The 22,325-nt window shown below is 47.6% G+C and overlaps 1 protein-coding gene across 1 annotated transcript in view; it reads right to left on the bottom strand.

Moving 5' to 3' along the window:
* ZNF654 (zinc finger protein 654) overlaps window positions 1-17,892 on the bottom strand; it is a 34,449-nt gene extending 16,557 nt beyond the window's left edge. Inside the window, exon 1 of the mRNA XM_069944572.1 lies at window positions 17,661-17,892. Within this exon, the coding sequence (XP_069800673.1) occupies window positions 17,661-17,768 (108 nt within the window). The 5' untranslated portion in view covers window positions 17,769-17,892. The remainder of the gene's footprint in view (window positions 1-17,660) is intronic.
* Window positions 17,893-22,325: the final 4,433 nt, after the last annotated feature.

The raw sequence follows: 22,325 nt of genomic DNA, 5'->3' as shown, positions 1-22,325 counted from the left end.
CCCCACCTTGTGGTGGCCAGAAGTGGTCGGGAACCACAGAGCAGGCTGTTTAATACGATGTGCATAACAAGCATAGCACAACGAGGTACACAAAGGGGTTACAGACACATCCAGCTGCCGGGGTCTCTCTTTGGTTAAATTAGGGAAACGGGGGAAGGGGGGCTACACTGGCTGATGCAGGACACTGCTGCGGCCATTGAGTGGGCCAAAACCTTGCAAGAACCTTACTCCACACTGATGAGAGGCAGCACCCCGAAACAGCTGTCTGTGGATGGATACCTGGCTTTGGCATTTCCCTTGTCATACCAGAACTGGAGTTGGATATTAACTGAAAGGACCCCTTAAGATGGTTTTGGTGGTCTCCATACAGGAGCCATCCCTTTGCTAGGTCCTTCCCTAGAGGGAAATCTGGCTAGCCCCGTGTTTTAAGACTCGTAACGGAGGCTCTGCTGATTGTTTTGCAAATTCAGAAGTCAGGCAGCCACGTGAACCTAGTCATAGGTGGTATTTATTTATTTTTTTGCTTTGGATGTAAATGTAAGATCTGCCAAAGTTTTAAAACGACTCTGTACCCACAATCTGCCCCCCCACAAACTGCTTGTACCATCAGATAGCTGCTTTTAATCAAAGATCTGTCCTGCGTTTCGTTCGCAGCCCTGTGTCAAACAGCCATGGCCTAGAGTGTCTGTGCATTAGGCTCGTACAACCTCTGTGCCCCTCCTCCCCACCCTCTTCATCATTAGTAATGCTCGGGGCAGGTAGTCTCCTATTCATCACCTGTGAGAACACGGCACATGGGCTGGATCATTAAGGCACCTATGCAGTTTTCACTGCAGAGGAATAGGAAAAATCCTGCCAGTGGCATTCCTAACGATGAGGAGGGACGGAGGGGTGGTGCAAAGTTAGGGCAGATACTCTAGGCCACGCCAGTTGGGCACAGTGCTGCAAGTTTAAAAGTTTGCTTTTTAGGACAATAACTGCATCACCTGCCGAGCGGACCCCAGGACAGATTTTGGATTAAAAGCAGCTATCTGAAGGTACAAGGAAAGGTTTTGGGGGAGGGGGGCAGATTGTGGGTACAGAGTAGCTTTAAAGGCCTCCATACACCTTTCACAACCAGTGGGACTAGCTGATTTTGTAATGTGTATGGGGCCTCCTGACCCCCAATAGATGACGCTAGGGGAGAAAGGGATAAATGACGTTGGGTTTCAGCTGTCTGATTTTTCTTCTTGGAGGGATAAGCTATGAGGTCTCTGTGTGCACTTTTATGTTACATGTACATAAATGTTATACAGTAATACCTCTGTTCTCAAACTTAATTGGTTCAGGAGAGCAGTTTGAGAACCGAGCAGTGTCTTCCCATAGGAAAATGTAAATGTGTTTAATTGGTTGCAGCACCCACCAATAATTACCTACTGTACTCATTATATAAGTGTCATCACTACAGTACAGAACAGCACTATATACTATACAGAGAAACAGATCACTGGTCTCAGGGAGACCAGCCAAACAATAACACTGCCGGCTGTTAGTGAAAACACTTAATGCAGTGAAATCCTAGGTGCACTGCCCCCTGGGAAACATGAATATGCAAAAGAAGAGCCTGTGGAGCATCATTGAAGAGTCTGGAAACACAGGACTAGCCAGATATCCCCCCAGTAAGGACCCAGCCAAGAGGTGGCTCCTGTAGGGAAACCACTAAAACCACCATATTAACCCTTTGAGGACCAGGCCCAAAATGACCCAGTGGACCGCGCAAATTTTGATCTTAGTGCTTTCGTTTTTCCCTCCTCCCCTTCTAAGAGCTCTAGCACTCTCAGTTTTCTATCTACAAGCCATGTAAGTGCTTGTTTTTTTACAGGAATAGTTGTACTTTGTAATGGCGTCATTCATTTTACCATAACATGTATGATGGAATTCCAAAATTATTATTTATGAAGATATAAATAGGTGAAATCGTAAGAAAGAATGCGATATGATAACGTTTGGGGGGTTCCTGTGTCTACGTAATGCACTATATGGTAACAGCGACATGATACCATTACTCTATAGGTCAGTCCGAACACAACCATATGCAGGTTACACAGATTCTCTAATGTATATATATATATATATATATATATATATATTTTTTTTTTTATGAAATCCTTTTTTTTGGCAAATATTAATAGAATGGGCCTATTGTGACGCTTATAACGGTTTTATTTTTTCACCTACGGGGCTGTGTGGGGTGTCATTTTTTCCGCCATGATCTCTAGTTTTTATTAATACCATATTTGTGAAGATCGGACGTTTTGATCACTTTTTATTGATTTTTTTAAATATATAATGTAACAAAATCGGTAATCTGCGCACTTTTTCCCCTCTTTTCGTGTACGCCGTTTACCGGTCGCAATGACGCTTGTTATATTTTAATAGATCGGACAATTACGCACGCTACGGTATAATATATGTTTATCTATTTATTCATTTTTATATGTTTTATTTATATAATGCGAAAGGGGGGTGATTTAGACTTTTATTGGGGGAGGGGTTTTGGGGCAGTGTGTTAGTGTTTTGAACTTTTTTTTTTTTTTACACTTTTGAAGTCCCTTTGGGGGACTTCTACATACATTACTTTGATTTCTACACTGATGAATGCTATGCCATAGGCATCAGCGTTATCGGCGATCTGCTCATTGAGCCTGCCTGTGCAGGCTCAGTGTAGCAGATCGCCGATCGGACCGCACGGAGGCAGGTGAGAGACCTCCGGCAGTCCGTCTCAACGATCGGGACCCCTGCAGTCACACTGCGGGGGTCCCGATCGGTAAGTGACAGGGGACTCCCCCTGTCACTTACACTTAAACGCCACGGTCGCGGCGTTTAAGGGGTTAATGACACGCGGCAGCGCGATCGCTGCAGCGTTTCATTACCGGTGAGGTCCCAGCTGCTGATTGCAGCCGGCCCCCACCTGCTATGAAGCGCGCTCCGCTCCGGAGCGCGCTTCATAGCGGGAAAAACACCCAGGACGTAAGGTTACGTCATGGGTCGTCTGGGGACAGACTTCCATGACGTAACCCTACGTCCAGGGTCGTCTAGGGGTTAAGTGGCCCTATAAGTCAGTGTAATGACAAGGGAAAGACCAAGGCAAAGTATCCATCCACATACAGCTGTTTCAGGGTGTTGCCCCTCATCAGTGTGGAGCAGGAATCTGGATAGGTGGGAGCAATGCCTCAGGGATCATTGATCTCAGGGAGACCAGCCAAACGATAACACTGCCGTCCCGGAGGGATATCTGGCTAGTCCTGTTTCGAGACTCTTTAAGGAGGATCCACTGACTCTTCTTTTGCATATTCTGTACAGGACATTATACACAAGAAATGTTCAACAAAGCTAGCAATTATAGTATAGTAGTCAATAACTTCTCACTCATTCTTTACTGTATAGTCCCCCCCCCATCCCAGTACTGTAAGAGATGGGAGATGGTGGTGCACTGACTGTACTACTGTGCTGTGTATGTACTCCAGCAATCTTATACAGTACAGGATGGGAGATGTTGGTGCACTGCCTGTACTACTACTGCACTGTATATGCACTCCAGCAATCTTATACAGTACAGGATGGGAGATGGTGGTGGACTGACTGTACTACTGTGCTGTGTATGCACTCCAGCAGTCTTATACAGTAGATGATGGGATATGGTGGTGCACTGACTGTACTACTGTACTGTATATGCACTCCAGCAGTCTTATACAGTACTGTACAGGATGGGAGATGTGGTGCACTGGCTGTACTACTACTATTCTGTGTATGTACTCCAGCAGTCTTATACAGTACTGTACAGGATGGGAGATGGTGGTGCACTCACTGTACTACTGCTGTGCTGTATATGCACTCCAGCAGTCTTATACTGTACTGTACAGGATGGGAGATGTGGTGCACTGGCTGTACTACTACTATGCTGTGTATGTACTCCAGCAGTCTTATACAGTACAGGATGGGAGATGGTGGTGCACTGACTGTACTACTACTGTACTGTATATGCACTCCAGCAGTCTTACACAGTACTGTACAGGATGGGAGATGGTGGTGCGCTTGCTGTACTACTACTGTACTGTATATGCACTCCAGCAGTCTTATACACTACAGGATGGGAGATGGTGGTGCACTGACTGTACTACTACTGTGCTGTGAATGTACTCCAGCAGTCTTATACACTACAGGATGGGAGATGTGGTGCACTGGCTGTACTACTGCACTGTATATGCACTCCAGCAGTCTTATACAGTACTGTACAGTATGGGAGATGGTGGTGCACTGCCTGTACTACTGTGCTGTGTATGTACTCCAGCAGTCTTCTACAGTACAGGATGGGAGACGGCGGTGCACTGACTGTACTACTACTGTACTGTATATGCACTCCAGCAGTTTTATACAGTACAGGATGGGAGATGGTGGTGCACTGACTGTACTACTACTGTACTGTATATGCTCTCCAGCAGTCTTATACAGTACTGTACAGGATGGGAGATGTGGTGTACCGACTGTACTGTATATGCACTCCAGCAGTCTTATACAGTACAGGATGGGAGAGCGGTGCACTGACTACTACTGTACTGTATATGCACTCCAGCAGTCTTATACAGTACAGGATGGGAGATGGTGGTGCACTGACTGTACTACTACTGTACTGTATATGCTCTCCAGCAATCTTATACACTACAGGATGGGAGATGTGGTGTACCGACTGTACTGTATATGCGCTCCAGCAATCTTATACAGTACAGGATGGGAGATGGTGGTGCACTGGCTGTACTACTACTATGCTGTACATGTACTCCAGCAGTCTTATACAGTGCAGGATGGGAGATGGTGGTGCACTGACTGTACTACTACTGTACTGTATATGCACTCCAGCAGTCTTATACAGTAGATGATGGGATATGGTGGTGCACTGACTGTACTACTACTGTACTGTATATGCACTCCAGCAATCCCATACAGTAGAGGATGGGAGATTGTGGTGCACTGACTGTACTATTGTATATGCACTCCAGCAGCCTTATACAGTACAGTATGGGAGATGGTGGTGCACTGCCTGTACTACTGATGTACTGTATATACACTCCAGCAGCCTTATACAGTACAGTATGGGAGATGGTGGTGCACTGCCTGTACTACTGATGTACTGTATATGCACTCCAGCAGCCTTATACAGTACAGGAAGGGAGATGGTGGTGCACTGACTGTACTACTACTGTACTGTATATACACTCGAGCAGTCTTATACAGTACTGTATGTATGTGATAAACTCACCAGGTATAACCCACCATCCACGCTCGCAAAAACGTGCAGTTACTGAGCAAAAATTGAATTCCAAACACTACTTCACAGTAAATTTTCGCTTGAATCCCGAACAGTTAGAATTCAGAGAGGTTCGAGCACCGAAGTATTACAGCACTTCAAGACTGGGGCCAAAAAAGGGTTTGAGAACCGATCAAGAGTCTGAGAAGTGAAGCAAACTTTCCTGGAAAATCTTGTTTGAGTCTGGAGGTGGCACTGTATATGTATATAAATGTTATATAGGTGTTGTACTGTGGTGACTAAACTGTAATTGTTTCAAGAACACATAGCTACAGTAATGAACAGCGGATGCTAGAACTAAGTAATCACATTTACATTACTTCCTAGGGGAAAATAACTGCTTCGCAACCAGTCACTGAGAAGAGATTGTGCTTGTGTACAGAGGTCCCACTGTATATATGTATCTACTCACACATGATATGTATACAGTGGTACCTTGGTTTAAGAGTAACTTGCTTTAAGAGCTCACAGTTTTTCAAAATTGTGACTTGGTTTCAGAGCATTGTTTTGGTTTAAGAGCTCCCTGTACTGAGTGGGAGTGGAGTGGAGGAGGGGCATGGCCTGCACAGGTTGGTCCACAGCCCTGTACTCTAACCCAGGAAGTCTCCCCCACCTTCCAAATCATAGCAGACCCACTTCAGGCTGGGTATTACATCAGAGGACAGGACTGTGGAGGTAATCTCTCCATAGCTGTAACCCTTCTCTCCCCGGACATAAAGTTCTGCATGTATGTGCCCACATATGCCCTGCTCATTCCTTCATGCTCCCTGCAGTCTCTATCAGCCCTTGTGTTTCCCATCCTCTCCATTACTGTACAGTAACTTATAATATCACATATTCTGCTGTTTCTGAATGTTTGTTTCATCTGTTTTACATGTTATTCAGAATAATAAATCATTATTTTGGGGTGTGGAACCAATTGTCTGCATTTCTGTGATTTCTTATGGGAAAATTTGCTTTGGTATAACAGTGGATTTGGATTACAAGCAGTCACACACCCGACACGTATACACGTATCCAGTCACACACCCGACACGTATACACGTATCCAGTCACACACCCGACACGTATACACGTATCCAGTCACACACCCGACACGTATACACGTATCTAGTCCCACCCGATAAGAAGCACTTCCCATTCCCTCAGGATGAGGAGATGTACAGATAAAGCCTGGAAGCCATTGTTCCTCCTCAGAGCTGTGGACTGGCTGAGCTCCTCATACAAATATATCACAAGTAGTGTAAATAATGGTACAAACGCCAAAAAATTGACAATATCCTTGCGTCTATAAACTAACAAAAAGAAAGGATGCGCATGTAGATAAAATATACAATTTATTAGATATGCAGTAAAAGGTAACAAGATATAATTTACAAGAGGTAATTCTCCGATATCAAAAAAGCATGAGTATTATGTCAGTACGTCTTGTCGTGTCGTGTCTAGGAATCATCTATGTACTACTCACAGATCTCGATTCCACCATTCAAAACACCTCCAAGGTACGCTGACTACTCAAAAAGAACCGTGACAATTCACGAAAACCAATAAAGAAGTTGCTCCTATTCAACCAAAACCATAATTCATCAGTAGAGATCAGGAGGTCATTCGACCATCAAGTCCCTTTAAACCAATAATGCCCAACGCGTTTCAGTAACACAGTACGTTACGTCATCAGGGGCCGTAGGGTGCGGGTAGGTCAGTATAGGTCAGGGTACATAGGTTAAGTCACAAACGTCACATTCTATTTAGAGGCTATTTATGCCATAAAGTGATGTGACCAGACAATGATGCGTTGCCACATACTGTACTCACTGTGTCCCCTTAGTGCGACCCTCAGGAGGATGTCCCACCTGTCAAGTTTGTACACGTGGACACTGTATAATGTAGAGGGGGGGCGGTATAAGCATATACAGGCATAAACAAATGTACCATATCGTATGTGTGTTGCCATTACTTACTGAATCCCCTGTTAGGGTCTATCATGGGGCAAGGCAGTATGTGCCGGCGTATGTGAGCGTGTTACCTAACTAAAAACTGATACCTAAAAACTCAAGGAGAGGCCAGGGCCTATTACTTACAGTTTGTGCTCCTCATACAATTTACCTAAGAAGCTGACAGGACCAGGGAGGATTTCCCTCCAGTCTCCGGCTGACGTCATGCTGGTTACAGGCTGCACCCACGTCTACCAGTTTATAAGTTGTGTGTGACCCACACCACATCCACTTCTCTTGTTTTAGTGTGTAATGGGTGACGTCGTCCTACCCAGCTCACTGCCAAATCTCTGCTGAGAATAGTCATGTGACCCTGATTCTACCGGATCAAGTGTCTGTCATAGCAATGGCATCTAACCAGATCTTATACTATACCATATCCAGGGTACAGGGCAGTCAGGTAAGGGGCTGGTAATATATACAGGGCAGTCAGGTAAGGGGCTGGTAATATATACAGGGTACAGGGCAGTCAGGTAGTGAGCTGGTATTATATAAAGGGTACAGGGCAGTCAGGTAAGGGGCCGGTATTATATACAGGGTACAGGGCAGTCAGGTACTGAGCTGGTATTATATACACAGGGCTCCAGACTAAAAAATTTACCTAGGAGCCATTGGCTCCTAACCTGAAAAATTTAGGCGCCAAATAGAATATTTGGTCGCCAACATTTTAAACCATGTAAAATTAATGTTATGTTAAATGGGACTTACTGTGTGCAGAGGCCACGGCAGCAGAATCCTCCTCCTCCTCCTTTAGATTCTTTCTTTTCTTAGTTTGAAAACGTTCAACATGGAAACTTGCAACTTGACAACCATATACAGTCTGACTCAGTACTTCAGCCTCACTTGGCTAGCCTTTTAATGAGGCTTACTCTTCTGAACTTGAACTTAAAGGGAACCTGTCGACCCCCGTGCCGGGGTGACAGGCTCCCAACCCCCCGTTAGAGCCCCCTATATTCACCTCATGGCGCCGGGTCCCGCTTCTGAAGATGGTCGGGTCACGGAGATCTCAGCCGCTGCAGCCCGGCGTGCGCTGAGAGATGAGTCCAACGCTCATAGAGAATGACGGGAGAGTCCAGCGCTCCATCATTCTCTATGAGCGTTGGACTCATCTCTCAGTGTGCGCGCCGGGCTGCAGCGGCTGAGATCTCCGTGACCCGACCATCTTCAGAAGCGGGGTGAAGATGAGGTGAGTATAGGGGGCTCTAACGGGGGGTTGGGAGCCTGTCACCCCGTCACCGGGGGTGACAGGTTCCCTTTAAAAGCTTGCAACAGTCTATACATACTGAGCTAGACTTATGACTGCAGCCATAGTGACCCCCCACAAGATGTGTATATAAATAGATATATCTCTCACCTAGTGACTAATGCAAGTGACCCCCTACAATACAGACACCTGAGGGGCCCTGATAATAATAATTGTGCATATATCTATCTCCCAGTGTCTGCAGCCAGTTTGCCCTACACTTATAGATGGCCCCTCCCCTTATAGATGACCCCCTCCTCCTCCCCATTATAGATACCCCCTCTTCTCCCCCCCATTATAGATGCCCCCTCTTCTCCCCCCATTATAGATGCCCCCTCTTCTCCCCCCCTTATAGATACCCCCTCCCCTTATAGATGGCCCCCTCTCCCCCCATTATAGATACCCCCTCTTCTCCCCCCCATTATAGATACCCCCTCTTCTCCCCCCCTTATAGATGCCCCCTCTTCTCCCCCCATTATAGATACCCCCTCTTCTCCCCCCCATTATAGATGCCCCCTCTTCTCCCCCCCTTATAGATTCCCCCTCACCTTATAGATGCCCCCTCTCCCCCCCCATTATAGATGCCCCCTCTCCCCCCCCCCCCATTATAGATGCCCCCTCCTCCCCCCCATTATAGATGCCCCCTCCTCCCCCCCATTATAGATGCCCCCTCCTCCCCCCCATTATAGATGCCCCCTCCTCCCCCCCCATTATAGATGCCCCCTCCTCCCCCCCATTATAGATACCCCCTCTTCTCCCCCCCATTATAGATGCCCCCTCTTCTCCCCCCCTTATAGATTCCCCCTCACCTTATAGATGCCCCCTCTCCCCCCCCCATTATAGATGCCCCCTCCTCCCCCCCATTATAGATGTCCCCTCTTCTCCCCCCATTATAGATGCCCCCTCTTCTCCCCCCATTATAGATACCCCCTCTTCTCCCCCCCCATTATAGATGCCCCCCTCTTCTCCCCCCCCTTATAGATACCCCCTCACCTTATAGATGCCCCCTCTCCCCCCCCATTATAGATGCCCCCTCTTCTCCCCCCATTATAGATGGCCCCCTCTCCCCCCCTTGAAGATGGCCCCTCTTCTCCCCCCATTATAGATGCCCCCCCTTCTCTTCCCCCCATTATAGATGCCCCCCCCCCTTTCCTCTATGCTAAGCAATATTTAAAAAAAAACAAACACACAAACTCACCTGACAACCCGCTCCCCCGGCGATCCTCTTGTTCTTCAGGCGCTGTCCCCGGCTGATGCGCAGCTGCCGGGGGTGTCCCGTCCTATCCCCGGCAGCGCGGCGCATCAGTGAGCTCCCTGTACGCCGGGGCTGTGACTTCTGACACAGGAAGCGTCTCTGACGTGCGCTTCCTGTGCCGGAAGTCAGGGCCCCAGGCAGCTCACTGATGCGCCGCGCTGCCGGGGATAGGACGGGACACCCCCGGCAGCTGCGCATCAGCGCATCAGCCGCGCATCTTAAAGAGACAGCGCGCCGCCGCCGGGGCCAGTCGCAAATGGCGCCCAGATTAATAAATCTGGGCGCCATTTGCAAAAAGTCAGTCGCATTGGCGACCATTTTGGTCGCCATCTGGAGCCCTGATACAGGGTACAGGGCAGTCAGGTACTGAGCTGGTATTATATACAGGGTACAGGGCAGTCAGGTACTGGGCTGGTATTATATACAGGGTACAGGGCAGTCAGGTACTGAGCTGCTATTATATACAGGGTACAGGGCAGTCAGGTACTGAGCTGCTATTATATACAGGGTACAGGGCAGTCAGGTACTGAGCTGGTATTATATACAGGGTACAGGGCAGTCAGGTAAGGGGCTGGTATTATATACAGGGTACAGGGCAGTCAGGTAAGGGGCTGGTATTATATACAGGGCAGTCAGGTACTGAGCTGGTATTATATACAGGGTACAGGGCAGTCAGGTAAGGGGCTGGTATTATATACAGGGTACAGGGCAGTCAGGTAAGGGGCTGGTATTATATACACAGGGTACAGGGCAGTCAGGTAAGGGGCTGGTATTATATACAGGGCAGTCAGGTAAGGGGCTGGTATTATATACAGGGTACAGGGCAGTCAGGTACTGGGCTGGTATTATATACAGGGTACAGGGCAGTCAGGTACTGGGCTGGTATTATATACAGGGTACAGGGCAGTCAGGTACTGAGCTGGTATTATATACAGGGTACAGGGCAGTCAGGTACTGAGCTGGTATTATATACAGGGTACAGGGCAGTCAGGTAAGGGGCTGGTATTATATACAGGGTACAGGGCAGTCAGGTAAGGGGCTGGTATTATATACAGGGTACAGGGCAGTCAGGTAAGGGGCTGGTATTATATACAGGGTACAGGGCAGTCAGGTAAGGGGCTGGTATTATATACACAGGGTACAGGGCAGTCAGGTAAGGGGCTGGTATTATATACAGGGCAGTCAGGTACTGAGCTGGTATTATATACAGGGCAGTCAGGTAAGGGGCTGGTATTATATACAGGGTACAGGGCAGTCAGGTACTGGGCTGGTATTATATACAGGGTACAGGGCAGTCAGGTACTGAGCTGGTATTATATACAGGGTACAGGGCAGTCAGGTACTGAGCTGGTATTATATACAGGGTACAGGGCAGTCAGGTAAGGGGCTGGTATTATATACAGGGTACAGGGCAGTCAGGTAAGGGGCTGGTATTATATACAGGGTACAGGGCAGTCAGGTAAGGGTCTGGTATTATATACAGGGTACAGGGCAGTCAGGAACTGGGCTGGTATTATATACAGGGTACAGGGAAGTCAGGAACTGAGCTAGTATTATATACAGAGTACAGGGCAGTCAGGTAAGGGGCTGGTATTATATACAGGGTACAGGGCAGTCAGGAACTGGGCTGGTATTATATACAGGGTACAGGGCAGTCAGGCACTGAGCTGGTATTATATACAGGGTACAGGGCAGTCAGGTACTGGGCTGGTATTATATACAGGGCAGTCAGGTACTGGGCTGGTATTATATACAGGGTACAGGGCAGTCAGGTAAGGGGCTGGTATTATATACAGGGTACAGGGCAGTCAGGTACTGGGCTGGTATTATATACAGGGCAGTCAGGCACTGAGCTGGTATTATATACAGGGTACAGGGCAGTCAGGTACTGGGCTGGTATTATATACAGGGTAGAGGGCAGTCAGGTAAGGGGCTGGTATTATATACAGGGTACAGGGCAGTCAGGTACTGGGCTGGTATTATATACAGGGTACAGGGCAGTCAGGTACTGGGCTGGTATTATATACAGGGTACAGGGCAGTCGGGTACTGGGCTGGTATTATATACAGGGTACAGGGCAGTCGGGTACTGGGCTGGTATTATATACAGGGTACAGGGCAGTCAGGTACTGGGCTGGTATTATATACAGGGCAGTCAGGCACTGAGCTGGTATTATATACAGGGTACAGGGCAGTCAGGTACTGGGCTGGTATTATATACAGGGTACAGGGCAGTCAGGTAAGGGGCTGGTATTATATACAGGGTACAGGGCAGTCAGGTACTGGGCTGGTATTATATACAGAGTACAGGGCAGTCAGGTAAGGGGCTGGTATTATATACAGGGTGCAGGGCAGTCAGGAACTGGGCTTGTATTATATACAGGGTACAGGGAAGTCAGGAACTGAGCTAGTATTATATACAGAGTACAGGGCAGTCAGGTAAGGGGCTGGTATTATATACAGAGTACAGGGCAGTCAGGCACTGAGCTAGTATTATATACAGAGTACAGGGCAAACAGGTAAGGGGCTGGTATTATATACAGAGTACAGGGCAGTCAGGTACTGGGCTGGTATTATATACAGGGCAGTCAGGCACTGAGCTGGTATTATATACAGGGTACAGGGCAGTCAGGCACTGAGCTGGTATTATATACAGGGTACAGGGCAGTCAGGCACTGAGCTGGTATTATATACAGGGTACAGGGCAGTCAGGTACTGGGCTGGTATTATATACAGGGTTCAGGGCAGTCAGGTACTGAGCTGGTATTATATACAGGGTACAGGGCAGTCAGGAACTGGGCTGGTATTATATACAGGGTACAGGGCAGTCAGGTAAGGGGCTGGTATTATATACAGGGTACAGGGCAGTCAGGTACTGGGCTGGTATTATATACAGGGTACAGGGCAGTCAGGTAAGGGGCTGGTATTATATACAGGGTACAGGGCAGTCAGGTAAGGGGCTGGTATTATATACAGAGTACAGGGCAGTCAGGTACTGGGCTGGTATTATATACAGGGTACAGGGCAGTCAGGTACTGGGCTGGTATTATATACAGGGTACAGGGCAGTCAGGTACTGGGCTGGTATTATATACAGGGCAGTCAGGCACTGAGCTGGTATTATATACAGGGTACAGGGCAGTCAGGTACTGGGCTGGTATTATATACAGGGTACAGGGCAGTCAGGTACTGAGCTAGTATTATATACAGAGTACAGGGCAGTCAGGTAAGGGGCTGGTATTATATACAGGGTACAGGGCAGTCAGGTAAGGGGCTGGTATTATATACAGGGTACAGGGCAGTCAGGTAAGGGGCTGGTATTATATACAGGGTACAGGGCAGTCAGGTAAGGGGCTGGTATTATATACAGGGTACAGGGCAGTCAGGTAAGGGGCTGGTATTATATACAGGGTACAGGGCAGTCAGGTACTGGGCTGGTATTATATACAGGGTACAGGGCAGTCAGGTACTGGGCTGGTATTATATACAGGGTACAGGGCAGTCAGGTAAGGGGCTGGTATTATATACAGGGTAGTCAGGTACTGGGCTGGTATTATATACAGGGTACAGGGCAGTCAGGTACTGGGCTGGTATTATATACACAGGGTACAGGGCAGTCAGGTAAGGGGCTGGTATTATATACAGGGTACAGGGCAGTCAGGTACTGGGCTGGTATTATATACAGGGTACAGGGCAGTCAGGTACTGGGCTGGTATTATATACAGGGTACAGGGCAGTCAGGTAAGGGGCTGGTATTCTATACAGAGTACAGGGCAGTCAGGTAGTGAGCTGGTATTATATACAGGGTACAGGGCAGTAAGGTAAGGGGCTGGTATTATATACAGAGTACAGGGCAGTCAGGTAAGGGGCTGGTATTATATACAGGGTACAGGGCAGTCAGGTAAGGGGCTGGTATTATATACAGGGTACAGGGCAGTCAGGTAAGGGGCTTGTATTATATACAGGGTACAGGGCAGTCAGGTAAGGGGCTTGTATTATATACAGGGTACAGGGCAGTCAGGTACTGGGCTGGTATTATATACAGGGTACAGGGAAGTCAGGTACTGGGCTGGTATTATATACAGGGTACAGGGCAGTCAGGTACTGGGCTGGTATTATATACAGGGTACAGGGCAGTCAGGTACTGGGCTGGTATTATATACAGGGTACAGGGTAGTCAGGTACTGGGCTGGTATTATATACAGGGTACAGGGCAGTCAGGTACTGGGCTGGTATTATATACAGGGTACAGGGCAGTCAGGTAAGGGGCTGGTATTATATACAGGGTACAGGGCAGTCAGGAACTGAGCTGGTATTATATACAGGGTACAGGGCAGTCAGGTAAGGGGCTGGTATTATATACAGAGTACAGGGCTGTCAGGTAAGGGGCTGGTATTATATACAGGGTACAGGGCAGTCAGGTACTGAGCTGGTATTATATACAGGGTAAAGGGCAGTCAGGTACTGGGCTGGTATTATATACAGGGTACAGGGCAGTCAGGTAAGGGGCTGGTATTATATACAGGGTACAGGGCAGTCAGGTACTGAGCTGGTATTGTATACAGGGTACAGGGCAGTCAGGTAAGGGGCTGGTATTATATACAGGGTACAGGGCAGTCAGGTAAGGGGCTGGTATTATATACAGGGTACAGGGCAGTCAGGTAAGGGGCTGGAATTATATACAGGGTATAGGGCAGTCAGGTAAGGGGCTGGTATTATATACACAGGGTACAGGGCAGTCAGGTAAGGGGCTGGTATTATATACAGGGTACAGGGCAGTCAGGTAAGGGGCTGGTATTATATACACAGGGTACAGGGCAGTCAGGTAAGGGGCTGGTATTATATACAGGGCAGTCAGGTACTGGGCTGGTATTATATACAGGGTACAGGGCAGTCAGGTAAGGGGCTGGTATTATATACAGGGTACAGGGCAGTCAGGTACTGGGCTGGTATTATATACAGGGTACAGGGCAGTCAGGTAAGGGGCTGGTATTATATACAGAGTACAGGGCAGTCAGGTAAGGGGCTGGTATTATATACAAGGTACAGGGCAGTCAGGTAAGGGGCTGGTATTATATACAGGGTACAGGGCAGTCAGGTAAGGGGCTGGTATTATATACAGGGTAGTCAGGTAAGGGGCTGGAATTATATACAGGGTACAGGGCAGTCAGGTAAGGGGCTGGTATTATATACAGGGTACAGGGCAGTCAGGTACTGAGCTAGTATTATATACAGAGTACAGGGCAGTCAGGTAAGGGGCTGGTATTATATACAGGGTACAGGGCAGTCAGGAACTGGGCTGGTATTATATACAGGGTACAGGGCAGTCAGGCACTGAGCTGGTATTATATACAGGGTACAGGGCAGTCAGGTACTGGGCTGGTATTATATACAGGGCAGTCAGGTACTGGGCTGGTATTATATACAGGGTACAGGGCAGTCAGGTAAGGGGCTTGTATTATATACAGGGTACAGGGCAGTCAGGTACTGGGCTGGTATTATATACAGGGTACAGGGCAGTCAGGTACTGGGCTGGTATTATATACAGGGTACAGGGCAGTCAGGTAAGGGGCTGGTATTATATACAGGGTACAGGGCAGTCAGGTACTGGGCTGGTATTATATACAGGGTAGTCAGGTAAGGGGCTGGTATTATATACAGGGTACAGGGCAGTCAGGTAAGGGGCTGGTATTATATACAGGGTAGTCAGGTACTGAGCTAGTATTATATACAGAGTACAGGGCAGTCAGGTAAGGGGCTGGTATTATATACAGGGTACAGGGCAGTCAGGTAAGGGGCTGGTATTATATACAGGGTACAGGGCAGTCAGGTAAGGGGCTGGTATTATATACAGGGTACAGGGCAGTCAGGTAAGGGGCTGGTATTATATACAGGGTACAGGGCAGTCAGGTAAGGGGCTTGTATTATATACAGGGTACAGGGCAGTCAGGTACTGGGCTGGTATTATATACAGGGTACAGGGCAGTCAGGTACTGGGCTGGTATTATATACAGGGTACAGGGCAGTCAGGTAAGGGGCTGGTATTATATACAGGGTACAGGGCAGTCAGGTACTGGGCTGGTATTATATACAGGGTACAGGGCAGTCAGGTACTGGGCTGGTATTATATACAGGGTACAGGGCAGTCAGGTACTGGGCTGGTATTATATACAGGGTACAGGGCAGTCAGGTACTGGGCTGGTATTATATACAGGGTACAGGGCAGTCAGGTACTGGGCTGGTATTATATACAGGGTACAGGGCAGTCAGGTACTGGGCTGGTATTATATACAGGGTACAGGGCAGTCAGGTAAGGGGCTGGTATTATATACAGGGTACAGGGCAGTCAGGTACTGGGCTGGTATTATATACAGGGTACAGGGCAGTCAGGTACTGGGCTGGTATTATATACAGAGTACAGGGCAGTCAGGTACTGGGCTGGTATTATATACAGAGTACAGGGCAGTCAGGTAAGGGGCTGGTATTATATACAGGGTACAGGGCAGTCAGGTAAGGGGCTGGTATTATATACACAGGGTACAGGCCAGTCAGGTACTGAGCTGGTATTATATACAGGGTACAGGGCAGTCAGGTAAGGGGCTGGTATTATATACAGGGTACAGGGCAGTCAGGTACTGGGCTGGTATTATACACAGGGTACAGGGCAGTCAGGTAAGGGGCTGGTATTATATACACAGGGTACAGGGCAGTCAGGTAAGGGGCTGGTATTATATACAGGGTAGTCAGGTACTGGGCTGGTATTATATACAGGGTACAGGGCAGTCAGGTAAGGGGCTGGTATTATATACAGGGTACAGGGCAGTCAGGTACTGGGCTGGTATTATATACAGAGTACAGGGCAGTCAGGTAAGGGGCTGGTATTATATACAGGGTACAGGGCAGTCAGGTACTGGGCTGGTATTATATACAGAGTACAGGGCAGTCAGGTAAGGGGCTGGTATTATATACAGAGTACAGGGCAGTCAGGTAAGGGGCTGGTATTATATACAGGGTACAGAGCAGTCAGGTAAGGGGCTGGTATTATATACAGGGTACAGGGCAGTCAGGTAAGGGGCTGGTATTATATACAGGGTACAGGGCAGTCAGGTAAGGGGCTGGTATTATATACAGGGTACAGGGCAGTCAGGTACTGGGCTGGTATTATATACAGAGTACAGGGCAGTCAGGTACTGAGCTGGTATTATATACAGAGTACAGGGCAGTCAGGTACTGAGCTGGTATTATATACAGGGTACAGGGCAGTCAGGTAAGGGGCTGGTATTATATACAGGGTACAGGGCAGTCAGGTAAGGGGCTGGTATTATATACAGAGTACAGGGCAGTCAGGTAAGGGGCTGGTATTATATACAGAGTACAGGGCAGTCAGGTAAGGGGCTGGTATTATATACAGAGTACAGGGCAGTCAGGTAAGGGGCTGGTATTATATACAGGGTACAGGGCAGTCAGGTAAGGGGCTGGTATTATATACAGGGTACAGGGCAGTCAGGTACTGGGCTGGTATTATATATACAGGGTACAGGGCAGTCAGGTAAGGGGCTGGTATTATATACAGGGTACAGGGCAGTCAGGTAAGGGGCTGGTATTATATACAGGGTACAGGGCAGTCAGGTATGGGGCTGGTATTATATATACAGGGTACAGGGCACTGCCCACCTCTGCATACATTACTAATGCGGTTCTCCCCGCGGTCGTCCATTAGGAGGCAGGTAGGTGACGTACACGGAGCTCCCTGAGCCCAGACCATGGCGGTCTATGGGGCAGTCACAGAGCTGAGGCCACACACCACACAGCTGGCCGCCCCTCACCTCACAGAAGCGGCGGCAGTACTCCCGGCTCCCCAGCTCCTCCTCGGCTATGGCTTCCAGCTCTTCCACCAGCCTCTCAGACTCCTGATCACTCTCGTCTTCCGCCATGCTGCTGTCCCCGACCTGCGCGTACTGCTACCGCCGGGCAACCGCCCCCACCTCTTCCTACTCCGCCCATGCCGACTCTCCATTGATGGAATTGAATGTCAATCAAATGAAATAGGCGGGCCCGCGAGGAAATTCTCCCTTCTGATTGGCAAGCGCCAATATCCGTCAACATTCTGTCTCCGGAAGAGATGACGTAGTAGGAGGTCGCCGGTGATTGGCTGCGCCGGCTCGCTGTCACTAATAGGCTTTAGAACGGCTTGTCATAAAGTGGGAGTGGGCGGAGCCTGGGCTGGTGTTTATTGATGTGTAGTGATTGTTGACACTGGCGGCGGCCGCATCTGCATATTGTACTACTAATATACTGTATATAGTTATATCTGTCCCATAGGCGGGGCAGACGCACTAATACACCATGTCTGGTGTCAGAGCAGATCCCTGGAGGGTGACGTCACGCGGTGCTGTCTGACTGGAGCAGCCCTTGAATCACTTCACTATTATGTCTGTCTGGCTCGAACATTTCTATTATTGTAGTCAGCTATAAGCGGATGTATGAGCATGGCTGTCCTGTTATACTACAAATAGCTGTGCTGGGGCTATCATACTGATGGGGTATCAATAACAAAGGGTTATAGACAATGCAGTCTGTATAGAGCGCCCAGCTAGTAGGAGTTCTAGAGGAGCCACAGGTTGGGGACCACTCCTATAGCCAATACAGTAATACAGGCAATCTTCTATATATACAATATAGTGCCCCTCCTCCACCCAGTACAGGGAGCTCTTAAACCAAAGCAAGGCCCTTAACCCTTTAAGGACATGGCCCATTTTCGTTTTTACGTTTTCGGTTTTTCCTCCTTGTGTTTAAAAGGTCATAGCACTTGCATTTTTCCACCTAGAAACCCACATGACCCCTTATTTTTTGCGTCACTAATTGTACTTTGCAATTACAGGCTGAATTTTTGCATAAAGTACACTGCGAAACCAGAAAAAAATTCGAAGTGTGGTGAAATTGAAAAAAAAAACGCATTTCTTTTATTTGGGGGAAATGTGTTTTTACGCCATTCACCCTGGGGTAAAACTGACTTGTTATGCATGTTCCTCAAGTCGTTACGATTAAAACGATATATAACATGTATAACTTATATTGTATCTGATGGCCTGTAAAAAATTCAAACCGTTGTTAACCAATATACGTTCCTTAAAATCGCTCCATTCCCAGGCTTATAGCGCTTTTATCCTTTGGTCTATGGGGCTGTGCGAGGTGTCATTTTTTGCGCCATGATTTGATCTTTCTATCGGTACCTTGATTGCCCATATACGTCTTTTTGATCGCTTTTTATTAAATTTTTTCTGGATTTGATGCGACCAAAAATGCGCAATTTTGCACTTTGGGATTTTTTTGCGCTGACGCCGTTTACCGTACGAGATCAGGAATGTGATTAATTAATAGTTCGGGCGATTACGCACGCGGCGATAGCAAACATGTTTATTTATTTATTTGTTTACTTTTATTTAAAACCTGGGAAAAGGGGGGTGATTCAGACTTTTATTAGGGGAGGGGGCTTTTTACTATTAACAACACTTTTTTTTTTTTTTTTTTTACACATATACTAGAAGCCCCCCTGGGGGACTTCTAGTATATACACTGTGATCTCTCATTGAGATCTCTGCAGCATAGATATGCTGCAGAGATCCATGAGATCGGCACTCATTTGCTTTCGGCTGCTGCAGCCGAAAACGAACGAGTGCCGAGCCGAGGACGGCGCCATCTTGGATGCGTCCCCGGCCGGCATCAGTAACGGAGATCGCTCCTCCGGGACAAGGTCCCGGAGGAGCGATCTCCCCCACTAGACACCAGGGAAACGTTGCCTCCGGTAATCGGAGGCAGCTGTCAACTTTGACAGCTGCCTCCGATTAGCTAATTAGCGGGCACGGCGATCAGACCGTGCCCGCTAATAGCGGCGGTCCCGGGCTACACGCGGCACCCGGGATCGCGGCACTTCAAAGCGGGGCCGCCGCGCGGCCCCGCTTTGAAGTGCAAGTGAGGACATAGGACGTACCGGTACGTCCTATGTCCTTAAGAGGTTAAACCAAGTCACAATTTTGAAAAACTATGAGCTCTTAGACCAAAACGCTCTTAATCCAAGTTACTCTTAAACCAAGGTACCACTGTAATCTATACAGTACAGTTATGCTTATAGTCCTGACAGTACAGTAATAGTTATATTCTCTATACATCAGTGCTTCTCAGTTCCAGTCCTCAGGCCTCACCAACAGGTCATGTTTTGAGGATTTCCTTAGTATTTCACAGGTGATATCATTATACTCGGTGCATCAGGTATTATCACAGGAGTTCTTTGAATGGGATATCCTCAAACATGACCTGTTGGTGAAGCCTGAGGACTGGAATTGAGAAGCCCTGCTGTACAGTACAGTACTACTTATAGGGTTAGATTTATCAACAGGGGATTTTTCTAGGTGTGGGCTATTTCTGCTTTGGCAAGAATAGACTGGTCTATTTAAAGTGCAATTTACTATCAGGGATAAGCCTGGTCTATTTTCTGTGGTGCTGATTTGTTTGGCTCAGAATTGTCTCTAAATAGTCTCAGAATTGTCTCTAAATAGTCTCAGAATTGTCTCTAAATAGTCTCAGAATTGTCTCTAAATAGTCTCATTGGCCCTGGTTTTCCTCCTAGGTAATGAGCATTTTCTTCTCCCTTTCTTTTTCAGATACCGGCATGCAGAGGATTACGTCAGATTTGTTTGGACTATGTCGATGACCAGCGGACTTTAAAGGGGTACTCCGGGCAAAATGTATTTTTAAATATGTTATTACATAAAGAAAGTTACACAAATCTCTAATATACACTTATTATGGGAAATGCACATATAGTGCTATTTCCCTCAATTCAGTAGATCAGGCAGGCTTTACTTCCTCAAAAAAAATGTGACGTCACGTCTCAAGTGTAGTGTAGAAGTATAGAAGGGAAGAGATGTCTATCCTCCCTCCCTGTGCTGGTCCCTCCTCCCTCTGTCCCACCCCTTGCCCGGTTCTATTACACTTGCTGAAGTGGGGTGAGCGCTCCTTATCTGACGCTCACCCCAACTAGCCGCCCGTCTCCCCCCTACCCGGTCCCCATGGGGGTGTTTTTATTGGAATAAAAACTAAAATTTTCAGGTGTGTTGTGTTTTCTTTCATTAATTTACAGATTTAGTAGTGGAAGCCTTCTGATAGATGGAATCCATTACTAAGTCTGGGACTTTTATCAAGGGGTTTGCGCCTAATTTTTAGTGAATAATTGCATTTTTCACCCATTTTTGGTCTAAGTTCTATTTATGAACCAGTATTCGACAGGTGAATATTTTTAGATGCAACTTTTTTTTTTATCTGCCTGTTTTAAGTACTCACCCAAAAGTTCGCATAATCCGGGATTAGCGCCCAATTTATCATTTGCGACTTTTTAAAAAGTCGTATAAACAGGTGCAAGCTTATGTCTGGTCAGAACCAGGTGAATAAAACTGCGCAATTTTTTCATAGTTGCGCCTTTTTGCGCCTTTTTCTTTAGATGCACTTACTATGGCAGTGCTACATTTTATTGAATCAGTGACAAGATATTAGAACAAAATACACACCAATCCCCATTAGAATAGTTGCACTTAGACTACTTAGTAAATGTCCCTCTTAGTGTTAGCCGGTATAAAATAGCTAACACTAACCCCTCCATTATTACCCGAGTACCAAATGCCACCAGGGGTATTGGGAAGAGCCAAGTGCCATTAGTCCCGGAGTGTCAAAAATTGGCGCTCCTGGACTTGGCGGCATAACTTGGTGGACGGCGAGTCACGTGACGGCATGACGTGAGCACGCACGGCCGTGTGTTCTCCCAGGCTTGGCATGAATCAGCCGAGCTGGCAATGACCTTTCCGGGCGTCTGAGGGGAGGTGGACCCAATGCCTGAAGATCCCGGTTTCTGCGGATTGGGCATGTGCTGCGGGGTGATGCTGGTGCCTCGGGGCTCATTTGGGTCCGGCGCTCCGTGGACAGTTGGGAAGAATACAGCTGAGCCTGGGACCTGCTATTTGGGTCCTGGGTATGTGGCACGCCCTAAAGACGTATTATGCGCCAGGTGGATGATGACGGGAGCACGCCTTCACATACAGCGGGTGGCCATTCCTCGAGGCCGACGGGACGCTTGGGGGCTTCTCTACCGCAACAGGAGCTATTCTCCTTACTTTTACCCTTTTCCCTTCCTTGGCGGCTTGCAGGTAATGGAGGGGAAGCCATAGAATTAGGAGACTCGAGTTGTTTTAATTACACCCTCATGAACTGTGATGATACCTGCCCAAAGAACACTGACTGGGTTACTTTTATTAATGCATAGGGGCTGGGCTGGATGACCAGAGGACTTAAATGTGCAATAAAATGGTCAATGAGGGGTGCGGGAGTGTTTTTAAATGTTGTGTTTTCTTTCATTAATTTATAGACATATATAAAATGGCTAACACTAACCCCCCCATTATTACCCGAGTACCCAATGCCACAAGGGGTACTGGGAAGAG

This window comes from Dendropsophus ebraccatus, chromosome 11, assembly GCF_027789765.1.
Source record: "Dendropsophus ebraccatus isolate aDenEbr1 chromosome 11, aDenEbr1.pat, whole genome shotgun sequence".
NCBI lineage: Eukaryota > Metazoa > Chordata > Amphibia > Anura > Hylidae > Dendropsophus > Dendropsophus ebraccatus.
This window is presented reverse-complemented; position numbering and strand designations above follow the sequence as displayed.